Here is a 23,333-nt window from a genome sequence, read left to right as displayed (position 1 = left end):
GGGAAAAAAAAAAAGAGAAGGTGGAAAACAATGAGTCCCTGAAGTTATTTCAACTGACGCTAATCCTGATTAAGCTGCTTTTGGTTACAGTTTCTTTGTACACTAATTTACACACATACTGGACATACAGTGAGAAACCTTAGACTTCAGCTCTGCCCACAAGAGTCATTAGCTTGTCTGGTAGCCTCAGTGTTTGCTCTGTATTCCACTGGAATAGGAAAAGGGGGACCTGACACCTTAATGCAGGGGTTTCAGCCCAAATGATGCAGTAGGTCAAGGGTGACTATTCTCAAGAGGTAACGGGCTGCAGTTTGTCCTATAGCAGATACTGGATAATATGAACTGGGTTACATTCCTTTTCCTGCTGACTATAAAACCCCAATCAGGATAGCACTGTTTACAGGAAGGTCACATTTCTAAATTGCTCACCATATAAAAAGTAACAGAACACAAACTGTACATCTTACTTACCCGAGATCCTTTAGGCCCCAGATCTCCTATAGGCCCCGGCAAACCCTAAAATACATAAAAAGTACCACAGTAGTTGGATTTACTATAAGTTCAAAACTGTACTGTTTAAATTTTGTTAGCAAAGTTTATTAGCAAATGAAACTGTGGAAAGAGAAACTGTTCATCTGATAATGACATACTATTCGGTTAAGGAAATGCATAAATCATTTTCTTTACCTCGAACAGCTACTAAATCTAAAAAGCAGCTGTGTTTTGTTTTAACCTTAGCATTTACTCCTGGAGAAGTGCAAATCTGTTATGTATATAGAGGAAAGGTTCGCAACAGTAAAAAAGGAACAAGACATGGTGAGATATTTTATAAGGATGAACTGTTTTACATTAGCAAAAGTTGGTATTGAAAAAACTGCATTTCAGTTTGTATTCATTGATTTATAATTCCTGTAATCTCACTGAAATAATAATGAGTATTTCTTCAGCACAGTGTTTGTGTGCAAGTTTTCTGAAGGCCTAATGCATGAAGTGTGAATTCCTGACAGTACTATAGTGTGAATCACACTGTGATATCCTAATGAAACCCAGCTGTGTGGCCGGGTGATAAAGCTTTATTTCACATAGATTCTCATTAAGTATTGACATCAGTGAAAACTCCAGCGAACTAAAGACATTAACTAATGTGAATTCAGGGGCAATTCAGCAAATTCATATTTTATTTGGCAAATATTATTTTGTAAGACATGAGTCATGAAGTGTAATCCCTTCAGCCTTGGTCTTAGTTAGTGCTACACTATGAAGCAGGAGTTAATTCCAGTATTTGATTTTCGACATTTCTGTCCCTACGTTGCATGTCTATCTCAAAGCAATTAGCATGGTTGGTTAATTCACAGGGTAGCCTCTATAGAAGTTTTGTTTTACAATCCACTGACAATCACGACATGAGAAAAGAAGCAGAAATACATCATTAACATAGAACACATTGTTATAGTCATTTTCAGCACAATTACTCATTAACCACTCAAGTTTCACTACCTAACAAAACTTCAGCACATACAAATGTATTCTCTGTACATCACACAGTCAGAGCATAACATTTCTTGTTTGAAAAAGATTTTAAAAAATAAATAAAACATTTCTGCTGATTTTTTAGACATGTGTTGAGCTGCATATGCCAGTATTTGACATTTATCAACCTGGTCTTTTAGATTAACGTTCAAACTCACAGCTAGCATGTTCAGTCCTGCCTGAGTTTCAGATGGTAGGGGGTGCTAAAGACTACAGCATGGGGTATAACAGAGGTCTAACTGAGCCCAGTGCAACTTGCTGAAGGCTCTTACTCTACAAGCATTTACTCTATTCTGCTACATTGCCAGAAAGATTCAGGAGTACACTTCAGAAAGAATGAAATATCCGGTCAACCACTGCCAATACATTGCACTCAACATTGTTTAGACAAACCCTGACACAGAAGATGAACATGCAACATCTCCCTTTGTTATAATAAACATGTATTGAAAGGCATCGTTTGAAGTGATATGCCTCTTTGCGTTCCTTGTTAGAAGGTTGAAGGGATGCAATTGACTGACAAGCACACTCAAAGCACACTATATGCAGTGAAATCCATACCTAATAATAGGCCATGAAAAAAATATCCCTCCTTTTCCCTATCCTCTGTCGCCGTTTCACCACTAACAGCAGCAGCTCTCGAAAAGGGAATGAGTATAATTTATAGCTTGGCAGATGGGAGAATTAGTCAGAAAGAAGTACCTGTTTGTTTCACAAGACGGCTGTAACATTAAGAATCCGAGTCGGTTAACTGTATTTATTTTTTGGGGCCAAAACGTTTCCATGGGATCCAACCATTTCTGCCTCCTTTCCCAATCCAGAACATTGCATAAAGAACACTTTTATAAAAAATAAATAAACAAATGCCTAAAACAGATATAGTTTAAAATGCTGAATGGTAAATTGCTTATTGGTTTACTGTAAGTGGAAACATTTCTCTGAGGAAAGGCTTCTCTTCCAGTGATCAGATCTTTATCAGAAACCCTATTCGGATTTTGTTTATGGAGGAGTTGCAAGGTTTTCTACCTCAAAAAACGTCAAGTGAGCCTCTTAAAAGGAGGCTGTTGTTAATTGTGGAGAGGAGCTGTAGCCTTCAAAAGCCTCCCTGTATTTAAAACCCTTCTCATGTCCCACCACACTGAAATGACTACTTTGTGCATTTAGCCAGCACAGCATCTTAAGATTTACTGCACCTGCCTGCCAGGATAACCTTTGGCACCTGGGCTTCCTTCTGGGCCTCGCTCCCCCTGGAGAAGAAAAAAAAAAGAAAAAAAAGAAAAGCGATTTGTCACAATTACATTGAACACTGTCCTTACTGTCAGTTAAGTGGAGATTCTGTATTGACGGATGTAGAGTGAGAAGTGGGTAAAGGCCGAAAACTGTGTAAATCCAAGTGTCGTACAAGAAGCGCAGTATAAAAGCCCTTTGTCTGGTCAATATTGTTTTTGGAAGGCAGGGCCTGACCAGAAATAAGGTGTTATTTTCTTGTTGGTTTTTCAGATGTTTCTCCCTATATTCAGACCATATGGTACTGTTTCAGCGGGAAAGGCCTTGCCAAGATTCTTTAAGTGCAAATGCGTTCATGTATAACATCCTTTGACATTGCGCTGCCTCTAGAACAGCCACCTATTCATGTGCTCTCGAGGCTCTCAGGTTTGACCAAATGCGTAGCGAAGGTTTCAAGCTCTGGCCTGTCGCAAAGGTATGTTTTATGTCCCGTTGGCCAAATGTTATCTTTGCATTGTAGGAAATACAGTGGCATGAAAGTGTTGCTACAGTTATTTGTCACCAGCTCAAGCCAAGCATAGCCGAGGTGTGTTGACAGCGGGAACCCAAAGTGACCCCAAAGACACATTTGGCCGAGTACCTTAAGATTTAATTCTGCTGCTTCGGTAAAGCGTGAATTGTATTATCCATTATGTAACGTCGCCAAAAAGGGTACTTTGCGCTTTTTAGCCCAAAAGTGTCTCAAAATGAAAAGCACCGTGTGTGTAATGTAAATCAGTGAATAAATACACATTTTCATCATGGAGTTTAGCGCAAAGCAAGGCTACGCTACATATTTGGCGGTGTACGGTTTAGAATACAAGACTTGAAGCACTTACAGTTATAATGTAATTATTATTCTACTGAACTGCACATTTCAATTTAATATTTTAAGAAAACGGGCCGCTGATGACACTCTGGTGTGAACATCTTTTGTCAAATTTTCCTTACTGTCTTTTGCTGAAATACCACAAAGACCTTGGCATTGCATTATCAATCTTCCATTTGTTACAGAAATCACAACTTCTGATTCATAAAATGAACCCCAGATGTTTTCTTTTTCAAATTCCTGTATCACACTTGATGGATTTTAGTTTTTTATGTATATTTAGCAGAAGCAAAATACATTATTTTTGATTTTAAATATAGCATTCAATTTTAGATCAGATGGAATTGCACTGGACAAGTTCTGTATTTTTGCTATGAGTCACCACAATCTAAAATCTTTCCATATTATGCTCACTGTATCCTGCAGGGGATCTCCATACTGGTTGGCAGTGAAAACACCAAAATTCCTGCAATATGTAATCCCTACTCCTCCCAGTATGGCATCAAGAATACAAACAAGGCACATGGGACATAAACCTATACTTACTTTGTATATCAATAAGCATGAGTATCATCACCAGCTTCAGTGTGCATTAGACATAAATAAAGGGTACCAATGAAAGTTGACTGTATGACTTGTCAAGCTTGTCTGCTTTTAGAACATCCCATATCCAAGAATGTTTTATTATCTTATTCCTTGGAATGAAATCAGCCTGAAACCACCTTAAGTTACAAGCACATCTGGAACAAAGCTAAATTGTTGTGGATGCCTTCAAAAAGCACTATAAGCAACCGAGCTGGATCGATAGGCCTAATGGCTGCCTCTCACTGGAAACCTTTCAGAAAGTAGCCATAGAAATGTCAAAAACAAAACAAAAAAACAAAATAAAACATTACACTCTACTCACTGGTTCTCCTGGATGCCCTGGAGGACCTGGGTGGCCTTTCTGTCCCTGAAAGGAGAGACAAAAGTGATGTTTAGCACATAGAAAAGTAAAGCAGTAACCATTAAGCAGCTGCCAGTAGAGCACACTTTGTGTAATCCCTGTGTTTAATGTTATATATGTGTGGCACTGGATTGATGCACCTGCTTTGGTCTAAGTTTGCAAAATATAGGGTACGACTTAATTGCATAGCGAATAAAAATCACGTCTGCTGCCGCAATGACAGTCAATAGGAAATGCACAGAAAAACAAGCAGGATCTAAGCATTACAAGTAAACAGTCTTCTGCTTGAATCTGGTTCTATGGAACAGACTTTACAGCAGGATATATTTTTAACATCATGTAAAAATAAAACCCATACATGCTGAAACAATGTTCTTCAAATTAGCAGTTGGCCGACTCAAAACTTAATCTGGATTTAGGGAACATTATTATGTTGCAGACAAAGAAACAAGAAAAGAAAGATAATTACAGGATACAGAACGGTAGGAGTATGTTGTAATGACCTAGACCACACTCAGCAATGTAAACTTCACATTGTACAAGAAAACCAGAAGTTACTTTCAAAAACCACAGTGTTGAGTAATTAACTTATTGTTCCAGTAAACTAGAAGCACGGGCAAGTCTTGAAAATTATGTCATCCTCCCCCAGGGAACCTTATTCACTTTGCTTATAGTTTCTAATTTGAAGCATCAATTTACAGGAGCCCCCCCACCCCAGAGAAAATAGTGATTAGTAGGTAAGGTGAATCAACAGACTCATTGTGTCATAACAATTCCTGGAACTAGACAAGAACAATAAGAGTAGACCATATGATTTTATCTAAAGCAATAGCTATTTGTACCACTAAATAAGACATTTGCTGGTCAGATGTGTACATCTTTAGTTCATGTCATACTTTATCATTCTCAGTCCCAGTATCTGCTATGAGAGAGAACATTTAAAAAAAATGTAAGAGGTCAAAACCTTACATTAAATGGGAGTCAACCCTCAGGATATGGTTTTTATAGACACAATATGTGGGAATTCCTCAGGACTGGAGGAATAAAACTGGTACTTGGTTGGGAACAGATCATTTTGCAGCGATGGACTATACACAGTGTTATACTGCCTTATCCCTCTTGTTTAAATATGGCAAAATCATCACTTGGTTGTCTTGGCAATACATTTCCCAGTAGATGTTTCAACTGTGATATTTTACAGTGAAAGACAGGAACCCACTCTTTTTTTATTCTCAGATTAACTAGAAGGACGAGATGGGAAACAGATCCATACTGCCAGTTCATGTTGCTGTGGTTGTGGCCACCATTCTGCACATTTCCAAATGCGGTTGGGTTCCTGATCAGACTTTTTCTTTCCATAGGTTGTTGTTCATGTTTCTGTGTCTGCGTGCCCACATTTGTAATAAGAAAATGGATTTCAAACGTTTGTAAGACAGAGGATGTACATGGAGACAGACAAACCCACTCCAAAAGCCAGTAATTCTGTCAATGAGATACTCCTGAGACCTCTTCACTATACCCCCCCTCCTTAATGCATAAAACAAAAAAGGTCAAACCATTAATAACAGAAAGAAAATGTCACACTTTTCTAAAACAAAGTCTGTGTTACATAAGCAACTAACTTGTTACTCTTAAAGGATGCTCTGTTGACTGTGATGCAATAATAATTAATTGAAGTCTAAATATCAAGAAAGGTAATTAATTAATGGGTTTAGTGTTATTTCTGTAGCCGTAAACAATCTGCAGTATGGACAGCACATAGCTGAAACATGAGTAACTGTATGACAGAAGTCTCAGGAGGCATTACATCCTCTTACTCACAGAACTGGCCTATCACTAGTTTCCAGGTGATAAATTAAGATCCCAAAGATCTGCGACGCTTCCAGTAGTGCACAACAGCCTCTGTTCACTGGCAACATCCCAAAACAAGAGCAAGAACACAGACTTTGCTTCTATCTTTCTCTAAGATATGCATCACCACAGGCTTTCCTCACTTCTCGGTTCCAAAGTATAGCAGCCTAATGTGGAAATACGAAGAGAAACTATAAGAGCAAGACAACATAGGATGTCTTGGGCAAAAATGAAAGCATTGCTGGTGAGCAACCATCGGCACCATGAAGGAAATCTGAAAAGTCCTGGTATATCTTGAAATCCATCCTCCTCTACAAGAATGCCTGTACTGGTACGCACCTAAGCCTTTCAAAACTACATAGGAAACCAACTGACCCTGTAAGCATTTCTAAGCTCCCATAACACTGGGTTGCTCTTCACATCCAAACCCTCATATCTGTGAAGTATTTTCACAGCAAGGCACAAAGTGATGTTATTACCTCTTTGCATGGCTGAACTTCAAATCATTTGCAAAAACTTTAAAAAAATGCACACAAAAAAAAACCTAACAAAGCAAAAGTAAGACATGGTAACAGAAGGTGTTGAGTTGTTAAATTATTAGAACACAGTGGTTGGCCTATGAAATGTTCAATGGTCAGCTCCAAAAGAAAACCAAAAAAACATCCATCAAAGGGAAACTCAAGTACAGTTTTTGTCAAAGCTTGTTAAGAGCTGGAAAGCCTAGACAAGTTGTCAGTGTTTCTTGGTGACTAAGACTTTTCTCTTACAGAAACGCTCTGGATGCAATTTGCTCGTCTCCTATTCAGACCCTTGGGCAGACGAGAAAAATTCTTCACTGCACTCTTATGGTTTGTTCAGATTTTTCCATCCATTGCGGTGGTTTTATGATGTGTAACCACACAATGAAGGATGAACTTACCGTACCCCCCCCCCCCCGCCTCCCCATCTCTGTTGCCCTTATATCAGAGGAATCTCAAAGAAAGGTTTATTATTCTTCAAAGCCTCAAAGCACTGTCAATAGACTGACTCCTCTGGGGCTTACGAAATCATAATCAGTCCCGCTCCTTACTCTCCTAATATGCCAGACAGGTTTCAAAGACTGTGTAAACTACCCTATTATCATGATTATTAATAATAATAAATTAACAATAACAACAAATAATGTACAATTCAGTAATTCTGCATGTTTAATGACCATATGCATTGAATTAGATAAAACCACAAAAATTTCACTTTCATTAACTCAGTCTACATTAGGCAATGTAAGCAATGAACCGTGCACACAAGGAATATGTGTGTAACCACCCAAAGCAGATATTCTCTCTAAAATCAAACCCATTCGGTTGTAGCTATTTTTAGTGCTAATCGTGTAAGCTAAAGCCAGAGTTTATTTTTTCTGTATTTGTTCTTCTTTAATCAGCATGCCTGTCTTTGGGTAACTTGGAGATCCATGGGTGTCAACCACATTTAAGACAAATTATGGGTGTTTTCACTGCACTGCTGTTTCATCTTTTTAAATGATACTTGTATTTACACAGAACAGTTTCAGAATCAGAATATGAAGCGAGATCCTCTACGGTGGCAGAAAAATAGAAAATAACTCATGTACGCCATAACATTAAGGAAACCTGAGAAAAATGTAAAAGCCTCTTTTAGGAATATCCACAGGTGATCGTCATTTACAAAATGACAGATCTTATCACAATGTTTCAGAGTAAATCCTTAACAGGGACTCTGTAACTGTGCATCCTGGCATCAGAATGGGGAAAAAGAAGGCAACATACTGTACATGCACTGTGTAAAGGCTACTGCACAAAGGCCTTTTGTTCAGTACACCCTGCGGGAAGCGGTCATGTGGTTACACAGAATCAAAGTTCATACGTCGGCCTGAGGATGCCGGATGATAGTGTTGACAGCAACGGCAAGCAAAAGGACGTTTGCTGGCGTTCATAGTTTATTGACATTTTCTTCCTCGTATCACCCTCCCCTGGGCTTTTGCAGGTTGGAGACGGTGACAAATAGTGCTGGCAGGGGTTAGAGGTGATCCCAGCGTTTCTGTGCTCGCTGACGCGGGTGGGTTTATCATGTTGACATGTTTACGGTTTGTTTGCTCTTGTACATCCAACTCTCCGCCTGCTTGCGACTCTCCCATGGCGATTGTGTATGACTGGAGCTCAAGGGAGCTGTGAAGCTGGTTTGGAAGTCCCACACAGGTTTCAGTCAACTGGGGGAGTCTCTCCCTGTTACAGTGCTAAAGGTCCCTTTGAACAATATTTCTGCTAGAGCTTTACAAATTCAAGTCATACTGAAAAGTAATATGTTTTTTTTCTTTTCTTTTTTCAAGCAGACATGGTTTGGCAGAACATATGCTGCAAAATGGGAATACACACTCCACTTCTAAGAAGCTGTAAAAATTGCACATTTCTATCCTGCTTTCGAGGCAATTTTTCTATTTTTCCATTTGTTTTTCCATGGAAAGAAATGGTCATGGTCCGTAATCCAGCAGTGAGGATCATGCTTAACTTAACATTTAACAGTTTAGTTGAAGCTAAAAAGTTTAATAATAAATTAACAATAAATGGTGAAGTCTGGGCAAATTATTCACAGGTTACAAATTCAGAGTATTAGACCCTATGGACTGTAAAAATAAATTACTCTGTTCTGTTCCTGGACAATATTTTCATACTATGGAGCAAACCTGCTCTGTATTATATATGTCATAAAACCAAGGTCTTTTCAACAGTTTGGACATAAAAACTAAATTATGTTCTTAAAAAAGAAGTTTACATTCCTTCATCAGGAAATCCAAACTAACTGTTCAGTTATACAATGGGATGGCAGGTCGATCTTTTGAAAGAAACATTAAATCAGGTTTCTGCCAACAATGTGGTCATTAATGATCCATTGGCACTTTGGTATCATGGCCAAATTTAGTACAGGTCATAAAATCTGCTAATTTCATTTTTCCTCACCTTAGTTTTGATTACAATAAAATACAACTCAACTGTGTTGTGCTGGCGAAAAATGGCAGCCAATTCCCCCCTCGAAGTGGCTTCGGTTTGCTGTGTGATTGTTGGTTCAGCTGTGACTTTATAGCAAAGCACTTGGTTGCTTATGATATAAAAATATAGGTTTTCTTTGGTCAGAATCATATTTTCTTTTAGTAATATTGGAGTTTTATTTGATGACAAATTATGATGTGTTTAATTTTGCACTGGCTCGTTAAGGCAGGATGACCTCTGCGTGGTCAGAGTCCTTGTATGATGCATGACCTGTGATGTTGGGCACTCCGGTCTGGTATCCAGGTGCACAGAGACTTCTTTGCAGAGTCAACTTAAATAAACAGAGAATTATACTCAATTGTATCATTCCTTTTTGGTTTCTAATGCAGCAACAGATGCTCAATAAAGGATACTTTACTGTAGACAAGCACTTAAACTAGACAATCAAGTATTTTGTCCTCCAAATTATATAGGCCTCCTTTTTTCAAATTGTATAGGCCTCCTCTGATGCACATATTCATTAATCTTTGATATGCCATGTATAATGGATAGCAAACATCAGGCAATTCCAAATAATTTTAGCCATGTCTAAAGTCATATATTTGTTGCTGGTACATTAAACTGCATTATACACTGCAGGCAAATTCAATTCATTAATGGATGTCAAACAACACAGGAAATGTACAAACACGAGCTGTAAAATATGAACTGGTGGCAAATGACTATTGGAAGTTTTTCCATGATGACTCAGAGCGCAAATCAAAACTAATGGAGAAAAACAGCAGGGGAAACCTGCTGTAAGGGTTGTGAACAATACCAGGCGTGTACACAAAAGGTCTCAGAGGATTTCTGAATGTGATGAAAATATTTGAGTGCAATACTAGAGCAAATCACCCGGAAAATGAATTGGGATTAGCAATGTTTAGGACAGTGGAAAATTAGTGAGAACAAAATTGACTGTGGGAACAGTGCTGGCCAACCTTGGGGACAGAATGAATGGGAAGAAGCCTCTCCAAAAAAGATCATGCTGCACGATCAACATACGGAAATTGCAGCTGAACTAGTGTGACAATGGAGAAACAGAAAAATACCTTGCGATTATTAAAGCCCAGTGTACTACACTTTGAAGCACAACACAGACAGGGGGGTTCACTGAGACGAAAACCACCGGCATTTTTGGCATGGTAGAGGTACGGCGCAGACTCCCAGAAGTGGTCATGTTCTCCGTAATAAAACTGCGATACTGTGTCTGCTTTTCCAGACTTTCCTTACCATTTTCCAGGCTTTGAAATGCACTGGAGAGTGACCTTGTTTCATTACATCTTTGACACATTCCCCCTCCAACCCCCCCTCCACTATGAGCTGGTATAGCCTGGCGAGGAGGGTAAGTGCCTGCGGACTGTAAGGTCAGAGTGTACGTTGTCCTACTGGAGTTGATTTAGCCGAAACGTAGCTCAGAATTGAGAAGTCTGGACCTGGCAACCTGGCTTAATGGAGGCTAAGTAATTCCTGATTCATTATGAACAATCGAATCAAGCTCTGGCACTCTTGAGCTCCTAGGCTTTGTTAGACAAAGAAAAAGAGGAGAAACGTGGGGGCCACCATGATCGTAAACTCATTGAAACTCAGTGTGAAAATATGACACAGGTGGGGGATTATAAAACAAAAGCTGTGAATGTATACAATATACAGGCCATCCTGATTTGTGTTGGTCTCTCGGCCTAAGCAAAGTAGATTTCACAAACTAGTATTGTGTCAATTCTTTTTATATTCAGTTAGCTCTACGGAAGGAGTGTTTTTTTTTGTTTTTTTTTATGTCAATGTCCTCCTATCAGCAACTGACCTCGGTTTCTCTCTCCACTTTGGTATTCATTTGTAGCTGCACGTTCAATAGATAGATGACTTCAATAGTTTCCTAAGCTTCTGTTGCTCAAGTAAAGGATATTGCACCCACTTAACCTTCCTCTGTTCCACTTCCAGACAGCAGTGAGAGACACAATTATAAAGAACTGTCATTAAATTATGGTTCAATAGAGGAAAAGAGTTTTTTAGCTTCTGAAAGATACAAATGTTTCTCATAAGTCTTGGCGAGAAAGTTCAGTTCCTGGTGTTCATTTGATTTGATTTTTAAAAATAATTTAGGAGGATCTTTTTTTCCTTCTTCTCATTTTATTTCCCCAAATATGGAACAGCTAACTAATTATTCAGTTTTTCTTTCGCAATTTCTCACCACAGTCTGTGAGTGAACACAAACCCTTCCTAATGATTATATTGGAAAGCCATCTGCTTCATTATGCACTGCAATCACAGAACACAAAGGAGAGGGCTTTTGTGTCAGGAGGAGGGCCGGCACAGGTCTTTATGATAATTTCCAGTCACACCGGATGTAAGGCAACTTGCTAGTCCATGGTATGCCAAAGATACCCCAGCTGACTCCAAGGAGCAAATGTCCTTGATTCTGCCATGTCTCTAATGTCTCTCAAAGCTGCTGGAGGAATGCCAGCTACAGGCGCTTCAATCGTATCGTAGTTAGAGGAAGATATGTCCCTCACGGGATGTCAGACAGAGGGCAGCCTTGAGAACACTCCCAATACCTGAATTCAAGCGGAAATCCAATCAGCCATTGAATTAGACTTGTATGTTGTTTTAAAATAATAATAATAATGTGAACAAAGAAAATACTAAATAATAGCATGTTACCTAAACAGTTGAAACCCATCTTTATTTTTCTTCATTTATTTTTTAATCAAAATTGGGTATATGTTACTCCAGGCACTAAAATAAATAGTATTACTATAGTATGATCCCTGGATTGCAAACAGAGAACTACATATATATTAAATGCTGCTTTGGTATATTGGTAAAGCTATACTTGACCTCTTCCAGACAGCAATGAGAGAACTGTCATGAAATAATGGTTCAACAGAGGAAAAGAGGTTTACAGCTTCTGAAAGACACAAATAGTTATATATTTGTATATTCTTAAAGCTACACTTGGCATTTTTATGCCAAATTTGGCATTGGCTGTCTTGGTACCAACAGCAGAAAACAAATAATTTTGTGCCATGAATACTCTATTGTAATTATTTTAAACATTTACAGGATCGCCATTACAGGAAAAACTCAGATCCATATTTCATTACCCTAATTCAAGCCAATATCTACCTCAGAATACATTTTGTAAACACCCTAGTTCTTTTCTCATCTTTACCGAACACTTAACTTCTTAGCCAATATTTGGGGTGTTTAACTTGCTCAGGTGCTGGGAGTGTAATATTAAAAAAAAAATGCCAATGCTGAAAACTAAATTACTTACTGAATCCAAATCTGAAAGCAATCTGAAAGGAACACTGTAGCCTTAAACATAAACAGCATTTTTGGACAGCACATTGTCCCCATTACATAATTAGGTTGTTGCAGCCACTCAGCAGTTAGAGACCATCTGGAGTTGTTATATGAACATGTCTGAGAAGGAACTGAGGTGTGTATGAACATATCTTGTTTACAATGAAAAACACATGCATTTATTGGGAGCATTCATAATTACTGATATGGACGGCAGTGTTGGATTGTATTGGGGGTAGTGTTTCCCGTGTAATAGCATTTTAGACTTACATATTTTCTTTCTTTTTTTTAATCTTCCGTGTTTTTTTTTTTTTTTGCTGGCCTGCAACCATGTATGGAATAACCCTGTGGTTCCCTGCCAAAAGTAATTTAGCAGAAATTGTTTCTCCAAGTATTTTTCCATCAGCTTTTAATATTTTGTTTTCTACCACAGACATTTAATACAAACCATGTGGCTACCGTGGGTCTGCCAGGTGATTTAGACTAGAAGTTTTTCATGTTTTACAGGAATTTAACACTGTGTGATTAAAAACCACCTTCACCCCCCCACACACATTACATATGTGTGTCTGTGTGTGAGAGAGACACATGTGAGAGATATGTACATCTGTGTGTGTATATTATTATTTATATCTATTTACCTATCTAGCTATCTACATACATACATATATACATACATAAGTGTGTGTTTGTGCGCGTGTGTTTACATTCGCACAATCACACTCACACATTCATGTAAAGAGAATGGAAGAGAGCTAATGTAATATAATGGAGTATTATATTACATTACATGCTTTTGGCAGTGCTTTTCATCTCTCAGCTGTATTGTTATATATATATATATATATATATATATATATGTATACCTCTGTTCAATAAAACATTTGTCCACCTGAGTAAAGAAACCATTTTTATTGTGCTGAGCCACAACTAAATTTCCTTGTTCATACAAACAAAGAGGCTTGGAGGAAATATCCCAGCAGAGATCTGGCACCAATTTGGAAGTATAATAGGTTAGGGACTGAGGCATATATCAGATGTGTGAACAGACCCTACGATAAATTTCCCCACCCCCAGAGGTAAAAAGCGCTTTTATTAAAAGCAGACAAAAGGGATAACAAACATTGTAATAAAGGACAGAATAGTCAAGTCCCTCTCAACAACCATGAGCCATATTTCTGACCAGTGCATTTGAAACATGGGCAGAATACATTTTTATCTATCCATGATATAACTGGGTTGCCAATGGAAAAAAAAACAGTAGCAACATTTACATAAACCTATATATGAACAAAAAGTCATCCCTAGGAGAATACACCTTACACACAGTACATGATGTATTGATCTGATCCCTGACCAGATATATTTCTCACAAATGCAAGGTAAGGGTTAAGGCACAGTCAATATCATCAAGACACCCCAATGTAATCAAAGTGACCTTAAAAGATTGGGTATTATTTATCATCTTAAGAACAAAACCATTATACACGTTAACAACACGTTAAAATCTAGAAAACAATTATGAATAATCAATTGAGGACTGATTCCAATTTTTCATAGTGCTACAGATTAACAGCTTACTTGCTGCCATAAATGCACCAAAAAGCATGATGTCAGCATGAGTCTGTCTGGCCTGTCTTAGACTGGGTTTCCCCCCACAAAAAAAAGAGAGAGAGAGAAACATCTTGAATGGAAGATGTTTTGAGTAATCCCCCTGGACTGTTGTCTTCAAAGAACTCATTTAAAGAGTGAATGCACAAACAGTACGTAGGAGGTGGATGTCTGTTTGTTGTTGTGTGCACTTGAACTTTGGCTACTGAGCTCCACTTGTCCAGTTTCCGATTTGATGCAGCTTAGTTTTCCTGCTGGTTGGGACAGAGATGAGTGGGGGTGGATTGGAAAGCCTGCGTTTATCTTTTGTTTGGCTTCCACCTGCCAGTGTGTTCAAGGTGGAGATTGCCACAATACCTACAAGAGTGCCAAGCTTCCTCATTTCCCATGTGGGGGGTTTAAAGTGAAAACAGTAGGGCACTGAAAAATATAGCTGTATACCTTGCTGAGTGTTGCCCGGTAGAGATTTGTCTTGTCATTATTCACATCCTGACTTCAATTTATGATTAATACTGAGCGTTCATTGCAGTGCAGGTGAGGAGATGATGTGTATTGCCGAAAATGCCAAAATGGTTCATGATTCAGTCATGCTAATAGCACCCTTGCCTTGTTTCCACTGTGTCAGTTGCTGGAAATCTAAATTTAGAGCAACGGTAGATGGATTTAAATTTTTTCCTACCTTACGACCAGCCGGACCAGGTAAACCAGGAGGACCCAAAAGCCCAAGATCTCCCTAAAATAACAACATAAAAATTACAAATTAGAAACCTACGAAAATAGTTATTTCATTAACTTGTGACTTATGGACAAAAAAACAAACAGGTGGGCAGTGTGTGCATTGCCAAATACTTAGCAAATGCATATTCTAAATTAACAGGTGCCCGCATATGAAATTCAGTAATTCCTTCTGACCACATTTATTACGATTTTATTTTAAACGGAAGCTTTGCACATTGCCTAGCAACACAATATTATTGTGGATAGGAGAAAGTATTACGCATTTGTTAGACATACTATTAAAGTTGAGGATGGAAAGCCAAGGAACAAATAGAGAAAGGGTCCATCTCTACTACTCATCGCTAAACAGATATAGAAAATTATACATTTGTGCATTTACTGCTATTCAGTGCACAGATTAAAACAATCACCAAATAAAACTGTGTATTTACATTTTTAGATGTGGCGATTACTTCAATATTATTGTGTAATAACAGGTTATTCTCTCATTATAAGCATGTAACTACACACTTCAAATTGTAAGGATGAATATAAACTCTAATAAATGTTCTTACTTTTTCCCCATTAGGTGCTCTACCAGGTGATAGACCAGGGTCTCCTTTTCTTCCCTGAAACACAGACATGTAATGTAGTTGTAAGAGTCATTCATCACACCATCCTAACATTGATAGAATTAAATCCCTCTTGAAAACCATCTATCTGCCCTCAAAGGTTACCTCATAATTTTGAGACTTCAGGTAACATAGTTTCAATACCATTTTGCAACTTCATACAATATACATTTACCCGCCTACACTTTCAACAGTAAGAAGAAATGTATCCTGACTCCAGCCATATTTAGATGAGTCAAATTTCCAAATAAGTCCTTTGCTGTGAATATATTGTACGTTTCTCAAATAACTCGGTAAGGCACCCTAAGCATTCTTTCCGCTTTTCAGGCAGAGGGACTATGTCTGTGTTTACCTTAGCATCCCTAGGCATTCCATCATAATTTTAACTTTATTTTTTCTCTTGAAGTACAGAGAGGATAAGGAAGAAAAAATTAATAAAAATAAAAGACAATAAAATATGATTTGGTGTTCTAGAACACATTTAAAGTGTACCGCAGAAAGGTAGCATTTTGTTTTTCAAATCCAGTATTTAGAGGATGGTATTTCCATGACATTCCTGAATTCAACCATTTTGACAAAAGTGCCACTAAAGTAAATCTCTGATGATCACAACTATAAAAACATAAATAAATATTTACAGACAGATTGAAAAAATAAGAAAAAGAAAGAAAAAAGAAAAATGAACAATGTAATTTTTCCAACCATTTCTCAGTAATCTGTAAAGTAAAGAATGCGGTTCTAACCTGGGCAATGGGAAATGTTTGAAAATAAACATATAAATAAAAAATAATAATAATCATTACTGGGGACAGATCATTACTATACACTCGTGCTTCCGTTCTTATAAAGGGGCGGGAGGTGTGGGGGCGTGGATCAGGCTTGGGAAGCCTCTACAGGCCTCTCCGTTGCACAACAGTAAAAGCCTTCAGGTCCAGAAGTCAGACATCTACAAACACTGCCTCACCGCTCAAGTCAACAATAACATGTTCCCACATCAAGGGAAAATGTAGGAAATTAAATAAGTGGATTTTTTAAAATTACTTCAGTGGTTTCAGCACAGCTTGCCATCCTTCAGTCCTGATAAAAATTAAATGCCTTGAGATTAGAGCTTTAAAAGCAACACCTCTGAAAAAGAGGTTTGAGAAGCAGGGGCGTCGTTAGGACCTATTTAGAGGGGCTTCAGCCCCTAAAAATAATACGATTATGAAGTAACGTCCGACAAAACACCATCATCCGACCCTTGTATTTTCTCTCAGCCCCCCTAAAATTAATACAACAAAATAATCCAAGAATGAAGAAGAAGTAACTCCACAAAACATTGTCAGCAACCCCCCCAACCACTCTGACACCGGAAAAAACACCGGACACCATTTCGAAGCCCCCCTAAAACTTGAAGTCTAGAAACGTCCTTGTTGAGAAGCATGGCAACAGGTAAAAGTTGCACAATTCAGGAAACAAACAATAGGAAGAAATAAAAGGTCTCAACAATAATAACAGATAAAAAGCAGACTAGACAAAGCAGCTTTATATCTGTACTCAGGGCCAATGGCCAATTTTCAGGGGGTTTCTATTTCTTTGCTTTACTTTTATCACATAAATCCTTAAAATGAGTGGAAAACACAGAAACACATTTATTTGGATGGACCAGTAACAATGTTTGTGTTCAGTAAATGTTCGGAAATGATTCAGTCAATTTGTTAACTATTCATTTCTGAAAAGGCACCTTGAATAGTCATTGAGGGGCTTTTACTCCACGAGATCAAAGATCAGTCCAGAACATTCTTCTCCAATCCCCGAACAACATATATCCATGGAAAGTGTTTCCTTAAGTTTACTGCAGGCTCCTACTTCAAAGAAAACTGAAGCATCTGTAATAGTATAAACAACATGCTTCTAGCTTAAAACTGTGAAATCCCTTATGATTATAAAAATATAGGATAAAAGATTTGAACAGAGAGCTGCTATTTAAGCAAGAAATCTAAGTCAAATAAGAGAAAGGTGATTCTCAATTTAGTTTTTTATTTTGCAAAAAAAATTGTTTGCAAGTCAGCATTTATCTGCTTTATGATAAACAAATGTTGGTTAATGTGCATCAGATAAATGGTCATAACAGATATACTGAAACAATTTGTCCAATAAGTATAGTATTTATAAGCAATGCAAAGGTGATGCGACAAAAAGCGGTAATTGTAAAATGTCAAAATATCTGCCATTTGTTCCTATACAGTTCTGACTGGCCCATGATGTAATTAGGTCTTCTTCAAACTATAATACATTTTAGTTGTCAGTTTGGAAGAACAGTTCTGCCAGAAATTTGCATAAAAGAGAAAATGGCACCAGTAACTACTGAAATAAAACCAGATCTATGGCAAAGTATGTTGCCCAACATGTACAGTAAACTTACTTTACAGTAAAAAATAATAATAAGGGAAAACAACCTTTCATAGTTTAGGAGTTATTAGCAATAAACAGATGGCCTAGTGGATGTGGTGGCAGATAGAACAATAAACTATATAAGGCTCTGTTTATAACAGCAACATTATTTGGAACATCCCTCCAATTTTGTTTATTTTAACCACTAAGTATTTTGTTCTTCATGAGCATTAATTGGTATAGGAAGTTAGAGAAGCATACCTAATGGATTACATAGTTACAGTAATAGCTTCAGAGTACTTGTAAAATCTGAAGTCTGTACAGTTAAAAGCACTACAAAGCAAACAAAGCTGAAAATTAAGGGAAACATTGAAAATATTAGCATTTGTGTTCATTATTATTTAAAAATAAATGTGTAACAGGATTTTTAAGTAATGGGGAATAAAAGCTCGAGGGCAAATACCCATTTATTCTAAGGTCAGGAACAATTAATAAAAAATAAATACAAAAATGTAAAATATCTTTAAAGGTCATTTGCAGTTTCATAATCAGTATAAGCTGCTCAGCTATGCTGCACGTCCAATGTATGGGCCTCTTTCTGCTACAGCTCTCAGTTTTGAAGGGCACATTTTTTATTTTATTTCATTCTTTTCGCCAAAAGCAGTTTCTAAATAGAGAGGTCCAAGGGGCCAATCCAGAAATAATTTCGGCATGCAGACCAAACAGACTCTACAAATATTCTAGTCGGAAAGTGCTCCAGAGAAAAAAAACTGGCTGCATTTTTACACAGAAGAAGGGGAAAACATGAAGATGATCTTTGGTGAAATGTCTACACAGCTGATCTGTATTTCCCATCCCAGAAGCTTATGATGTTTTCTTATCTGATTTTTGCTTTCCTGCAATGAACATTTTTGGGGGGACTCTCATGAACTGTATGGAGACCTTCTGATTGTTAAAACAAATTACAGTATCTAATTGTCAAGACTTTAAAAAAGTTTCTGTCTCATGCTGTTAATACAATTTAAGCAAGGCTTTTTTCATGTATTCTTTTTTTAATGAAGAGTCAGTTTCCTTCTTGGTGAAAGAATACTGAAAATATACTGCATCAAACATGTAATAACCAAAAATTGGTCAGTGACCTATAGAAGTTAGTACAAGGTCATGCAAAATGAAATTAAAAATCTAAACATTTAAATTTTAGTGTTCCAGACATAGTGTTACTGTTTTATCTAGTAAGTGAGAAGGGGCTGCAATACCCCAGTCTGTAAAACAAAAATAACAGGCAATCAAATACATAACGGAAACCATTGGGAATGTGGCTAATTTATCGGGAATGACAAGGAGAAATGCTCGAAAAGCAAAGGGAATGAAATTACATCATTCATCCTTCTGACCAGAGCTACACTGGTTTGAACTCCTGCATATCTTAACTTTATTTTGCATGGAAAGCAAGGATTTAAATCTCAAAGTCCCAGTCTGTGTATATGTACCGACTGATAAACATGTCAGTACAACTCAATTCAGACCGCTCGGCAGTGGAGGACTGTAGCTTTGAATCCACACATCACACAGCTGTGATTCCTCCAGACAGTGGTACATGCCTTCCTGTCCACGTCAATTCAATTTTCTTTGCATTGCCCATGTAATATTAATGAAATTCCTCTGTTATCCTTCAGTCAGCAAAAGAGGAGGAAGTCTCTTTTTTTTTTTTTGGATGAACACATAATGAATGTATACATGTGTGTGGCAGGGTCACATTAAAAACATATGCCTATGGGAGGAGCTGGAGCCTTACCCCTCGACGGCTACTGAATACAAAAGCTGCAGTGCTTCCAGAAGCCGTTGAGTTACTGATTGTATAATATATTTATAGATCTTTTTTCTTTTCTTTTTTTAACACATTCACCAGTAAATGATACAATGTGCGTTGGCTTTTCCCTTGAAAGAAAACAAAGACACTGCTGAGCATATATGGCTTTAATTGAAGACTGAAATTACTCTTTGTCATAGCTCAAGTATCGTACACATGCAGCATAGCCTGACATATTACAGCTGATTTTATTTGAACTATATTCCCACTTTAAGCAAACCGTAATGCCCGTATTTGCTTTGTAATTTGTCTTGTAATTACACCAACACAAACACAACAATGCTAGTTTTGACCAAGCATATGGTTGGCAAAACTGTTACATTTGATCTGAACTAAAACAGAATAGATTGTTGCAGGTGACCACAAACCCAAATTGGGGATGCCACTTGTCCAGCTACTGTTGCGTTTACACTACATGATACAGTAAGTACTGTGCAGTAGCTATTCCAGTCAGTCAAGGGCAGAACAAACACAAACAACTGCCTATTGTTGTGGCCTGTTGTTTATAGACTACATGTGCTTCCATCTCTTGGAGTTGCAGAAATGTAAATGCAGAATTCTATATTTAACAATGAATATATTTCCTAAGCCCCTCTATACATACCTTCATCCCTGGGAGACCGGATCGACCTGGGTTTCCATGAGGTCCGGGAGCACCCTGAAACAAAACAAACAAACAAATAAATATGTAATAAGTTACAAAGAACGTGTAAGTCAGTGCTGGAACCCATCATTTATGCATGCAATAAAAGCCTGCCATATAGGTATTTGTAGAACTTTAGAAAACATTGTAATTTAGTCCATTTACATTCAGTATCTGCTAAAAAACAAGGAAACAGTGTTTTAAGACAAGCTTAACTCCACAACTACTGTTTACTCGTCTGAAGAAATTCCCTTTTCTTGGCTGGAGTGTTGGTTAGCTGATGTTGTACATTATTCTGCTTGGAAATAGAAAAAGGAACTGGAAAGCATATTGATTCAGTAAACGCTGAAACAGTAAATTTCCTTGGCATATGGGATGTTATGGACTTGACTTGATTATCCCAGAAACAGAAGGCTTTCATCTTTGAGGAAACACTTTTGTACATAATCTCATTAAAAGTGTGCCAGTGCCATAAATCTTCCAAACCTGCAAAAGCAATAGACGAAGCTTACAACAAAACTCCAGAATGTTTTAGGAAAAAGCGCCATGCCTTTCTCTGCCTCCAATTCATTATCACGCCTCTAAATCAATACGATTTGCGCCTAGATATGGATGAGCGGCTTCAGAAGAGAGCAAATCTTTTCAGCAGCAGGTCTCCGCAGTGCCGAACAGACAGAAAAGTCTTCGGCAGCCCCTGTGTGGAACCCAAAAGACTTTATTCACTGTCAATAAAGATTCAAAAGAAAACAAACATGACCTGCAAATTCTCAACAGTCTAAAGGTTAAAACTATATGATTCAGTGAACTTCCCAGGTTTTGCCTTCTTTTTTTTTATCACTGTTTAATTTGTTATCCCACTGTACAAAAATAAGCAGCAAGTGGCCAGATCCTACAAAACGTTAGACATGAGGTATCACTGGCAGCTAAACTTTGTCTCCCGACTTCTGGTGATGTCTGGAGAATGTCAGTACCCACATAGCCCCTGAGTGTGCAAGTTATTGACCTTCACAAGTTTTTTTCCCCCCATGTATGCCACAGCTGCTGTTCTGTTTGAATTATGGCATATGGATGTGATTTTCTTCATCCTTTAGTCACTCCTTCAAATTTTCCCCTTTCAGAGCAACTGAAAGGGCCCACCCAGTAGAAATCAGCCCCCTTTTCAGTTTCCATTTACCATGCTGATATTCCTTCATTCACTACTGTATTGGTTACACTATTTGCATTGTGTCTGGGTTACATGCAGCTGTAAGGACAAGAAGTCAGTGAGGCTTTGAATGCGATGAAAAACATTTTAAACTTTTTAGCAACTCATTCATCTTTAATCTAACACAAATATTTCACAGACAAAGGGAGTAAAAACTTTGGCACAGCATGATGATAATAATTTCCGTTTTGCAGGCAGGGTTAAACTAGGCTTTTAACTTAAATCATTGTGCTTTCATACTTTTTCTGTTGCTTACACTGTAAGTGTTAGGATGCTTAGGGTGATTTGCCCATGAATATAACTCACAGGCAGCACTTCAAAACATTATATTCATTATTTACACATACTGTAAACCTTTGCTGTCCAGCTCCTAAAAGACTTACTAGGCACATATCACATTAGTCTTGTCAATTTAGTCGTTTCCTGGTATCGCAGTACCACACAACATTGACCATATATCTCAATGTTTCTTTGACACTGTAAAAGCTCATACAAATTTAGTTAAACATTATATTAAAACTCTACTCCACAATTTAGGACATTAAACAGTTAACAATGTCTTCTAGTAATGAATCTCTACTATTTACCTTTACTTTTCACTGCAGTCAGTTACGCCATAAGTAATGCATACATAAATCTTAGTGATGTATGAAAACACAATGGCTTACATTAGATATTGGACATATGGAAACAGTTACTAGAAGCTCATCTGCAGATTTCCTTTTTTACTCTGGCTACTCAGTACGTTTCAGCCTATTTCCATTAATTGGATATTAAACACATGGTAACAGTTAAGGCCAAAGGGGGGAAAAAAAAACTTTTATTATTGTATACATTTTATTTGACTTGTTTATGGTAAACAGAGTGTCTAGGTTTCTTCATAGAACAAAAAACAAAAAATGACTGCAACCACAGAGCTCGGGAATGTATTCAAATTTAGAAGCTGGGCAGCATGTCAATGAGTATTTTTAGGGTATGATGAATCACTATCTCCAAGTTTTCCTTATTATCAGAACTGAGTAACATGGGAACGAACAGCACTATCCACTCCCCACCTGGAAATGCTTGTGCTGCTGACCCATTTACTGTGAACCTCAATCACACTGGCACACTGACCTTTATTTCCTAGCAGGAGCTCTGATCTACAAAAGGCTGACAATAAAAAAATTCCAATGTGATCAAGAACCAGTCATAACCAGGTTTTTGGTGTAGGTAACTGATTCTTATAGGGATCATCTACACAGTGCCGCAAACTTTACAAGGCAGTAACCCGACTCTTAAAGCAAACAACCGCCTGCCCCCAGACACTGCTTCATGTCAATCCCTGCTGCGCGAGAGTTCAGCAGGAAAAGTTGCACACAGGCTGCGATAGGACTTGACAGGTCAGAGTAAGTCTATTTCTTTGTGACAAACTCTTTAGCTCATATCTTTGCAGTGTTCCAGCTCTGCAGGTGCACCCACACACACACAAAAGGAAAATGCAGTTGTATTTCTTTATTCTTTATATATTTCTT

General features: G+C 37.7%; 1 protein-coding gene across 4 annotated transcripts in view; it reads right to left on the bottom strand.

The window, feature by feature from the left end:
• Nucleotides 1–23,333, bottom strand: part of LOC136758560 (collagen alpha-1(XXVII) chain B) — a 126,656-nt gene that overhangs the window by 69,653 nt on the left and 33,670 nt on the right. For all 4 annotated transcript variants that reach the window (XM_066713053.1, XM_066713051.1, XM_066713052.1 and 1 more), the window contains exons 5-10: nucleotides 20,577–20,630; nucleotides 15,673–15,726; nucleotides 15,060–15,113; nucleotides 4,533–4,577; nucleotides 2,724–2,777; nucleotides 472–516 (exon numbers count right to left, since the gene is read on the bottom strand). In XM_066713053.1, the coding sequence (XP_066569150.1) occupies nucleotides 472–516; nucleotides 2,724–2,777; nucleotides 4,533–4,577; nucleotides 15,060–15,113; nucleotides 15,673–15,726; nucleotides 20,577–20,630 (306 nt within the window). The remainder of the gene's footprint in view (nucleotides 1–471; nucleotides 517–2,723; nucleotides 2,778–4,532; nucleotides 4,578–15,059; nucleotides 15,114–15,672; nucleotides 15,727–20,576; nucleotides 20,631–23,333) is intronic.

This window comes from Amia ocellicauda, chromosome 9 (genome assembly GCF_036373705.1).
Source record: "Amia ocellicauda isolate fAmiCal2 chromosome 9, fAmiCal2.hap1, whole genome shotgun sequence".
NCBI classification, from domain to species: domain Eukaryota; kingdom Metazoa; phylum Chordata; class Actinopteri; order Amiiformes; family Amiidae; genus Amia; species Amia ocellicauda.
The sequence above is the reverse complement of the archived record's forward strand: the minus strand, read 5'-3'. Positions and strand labels throughout refer to the sequence as shown.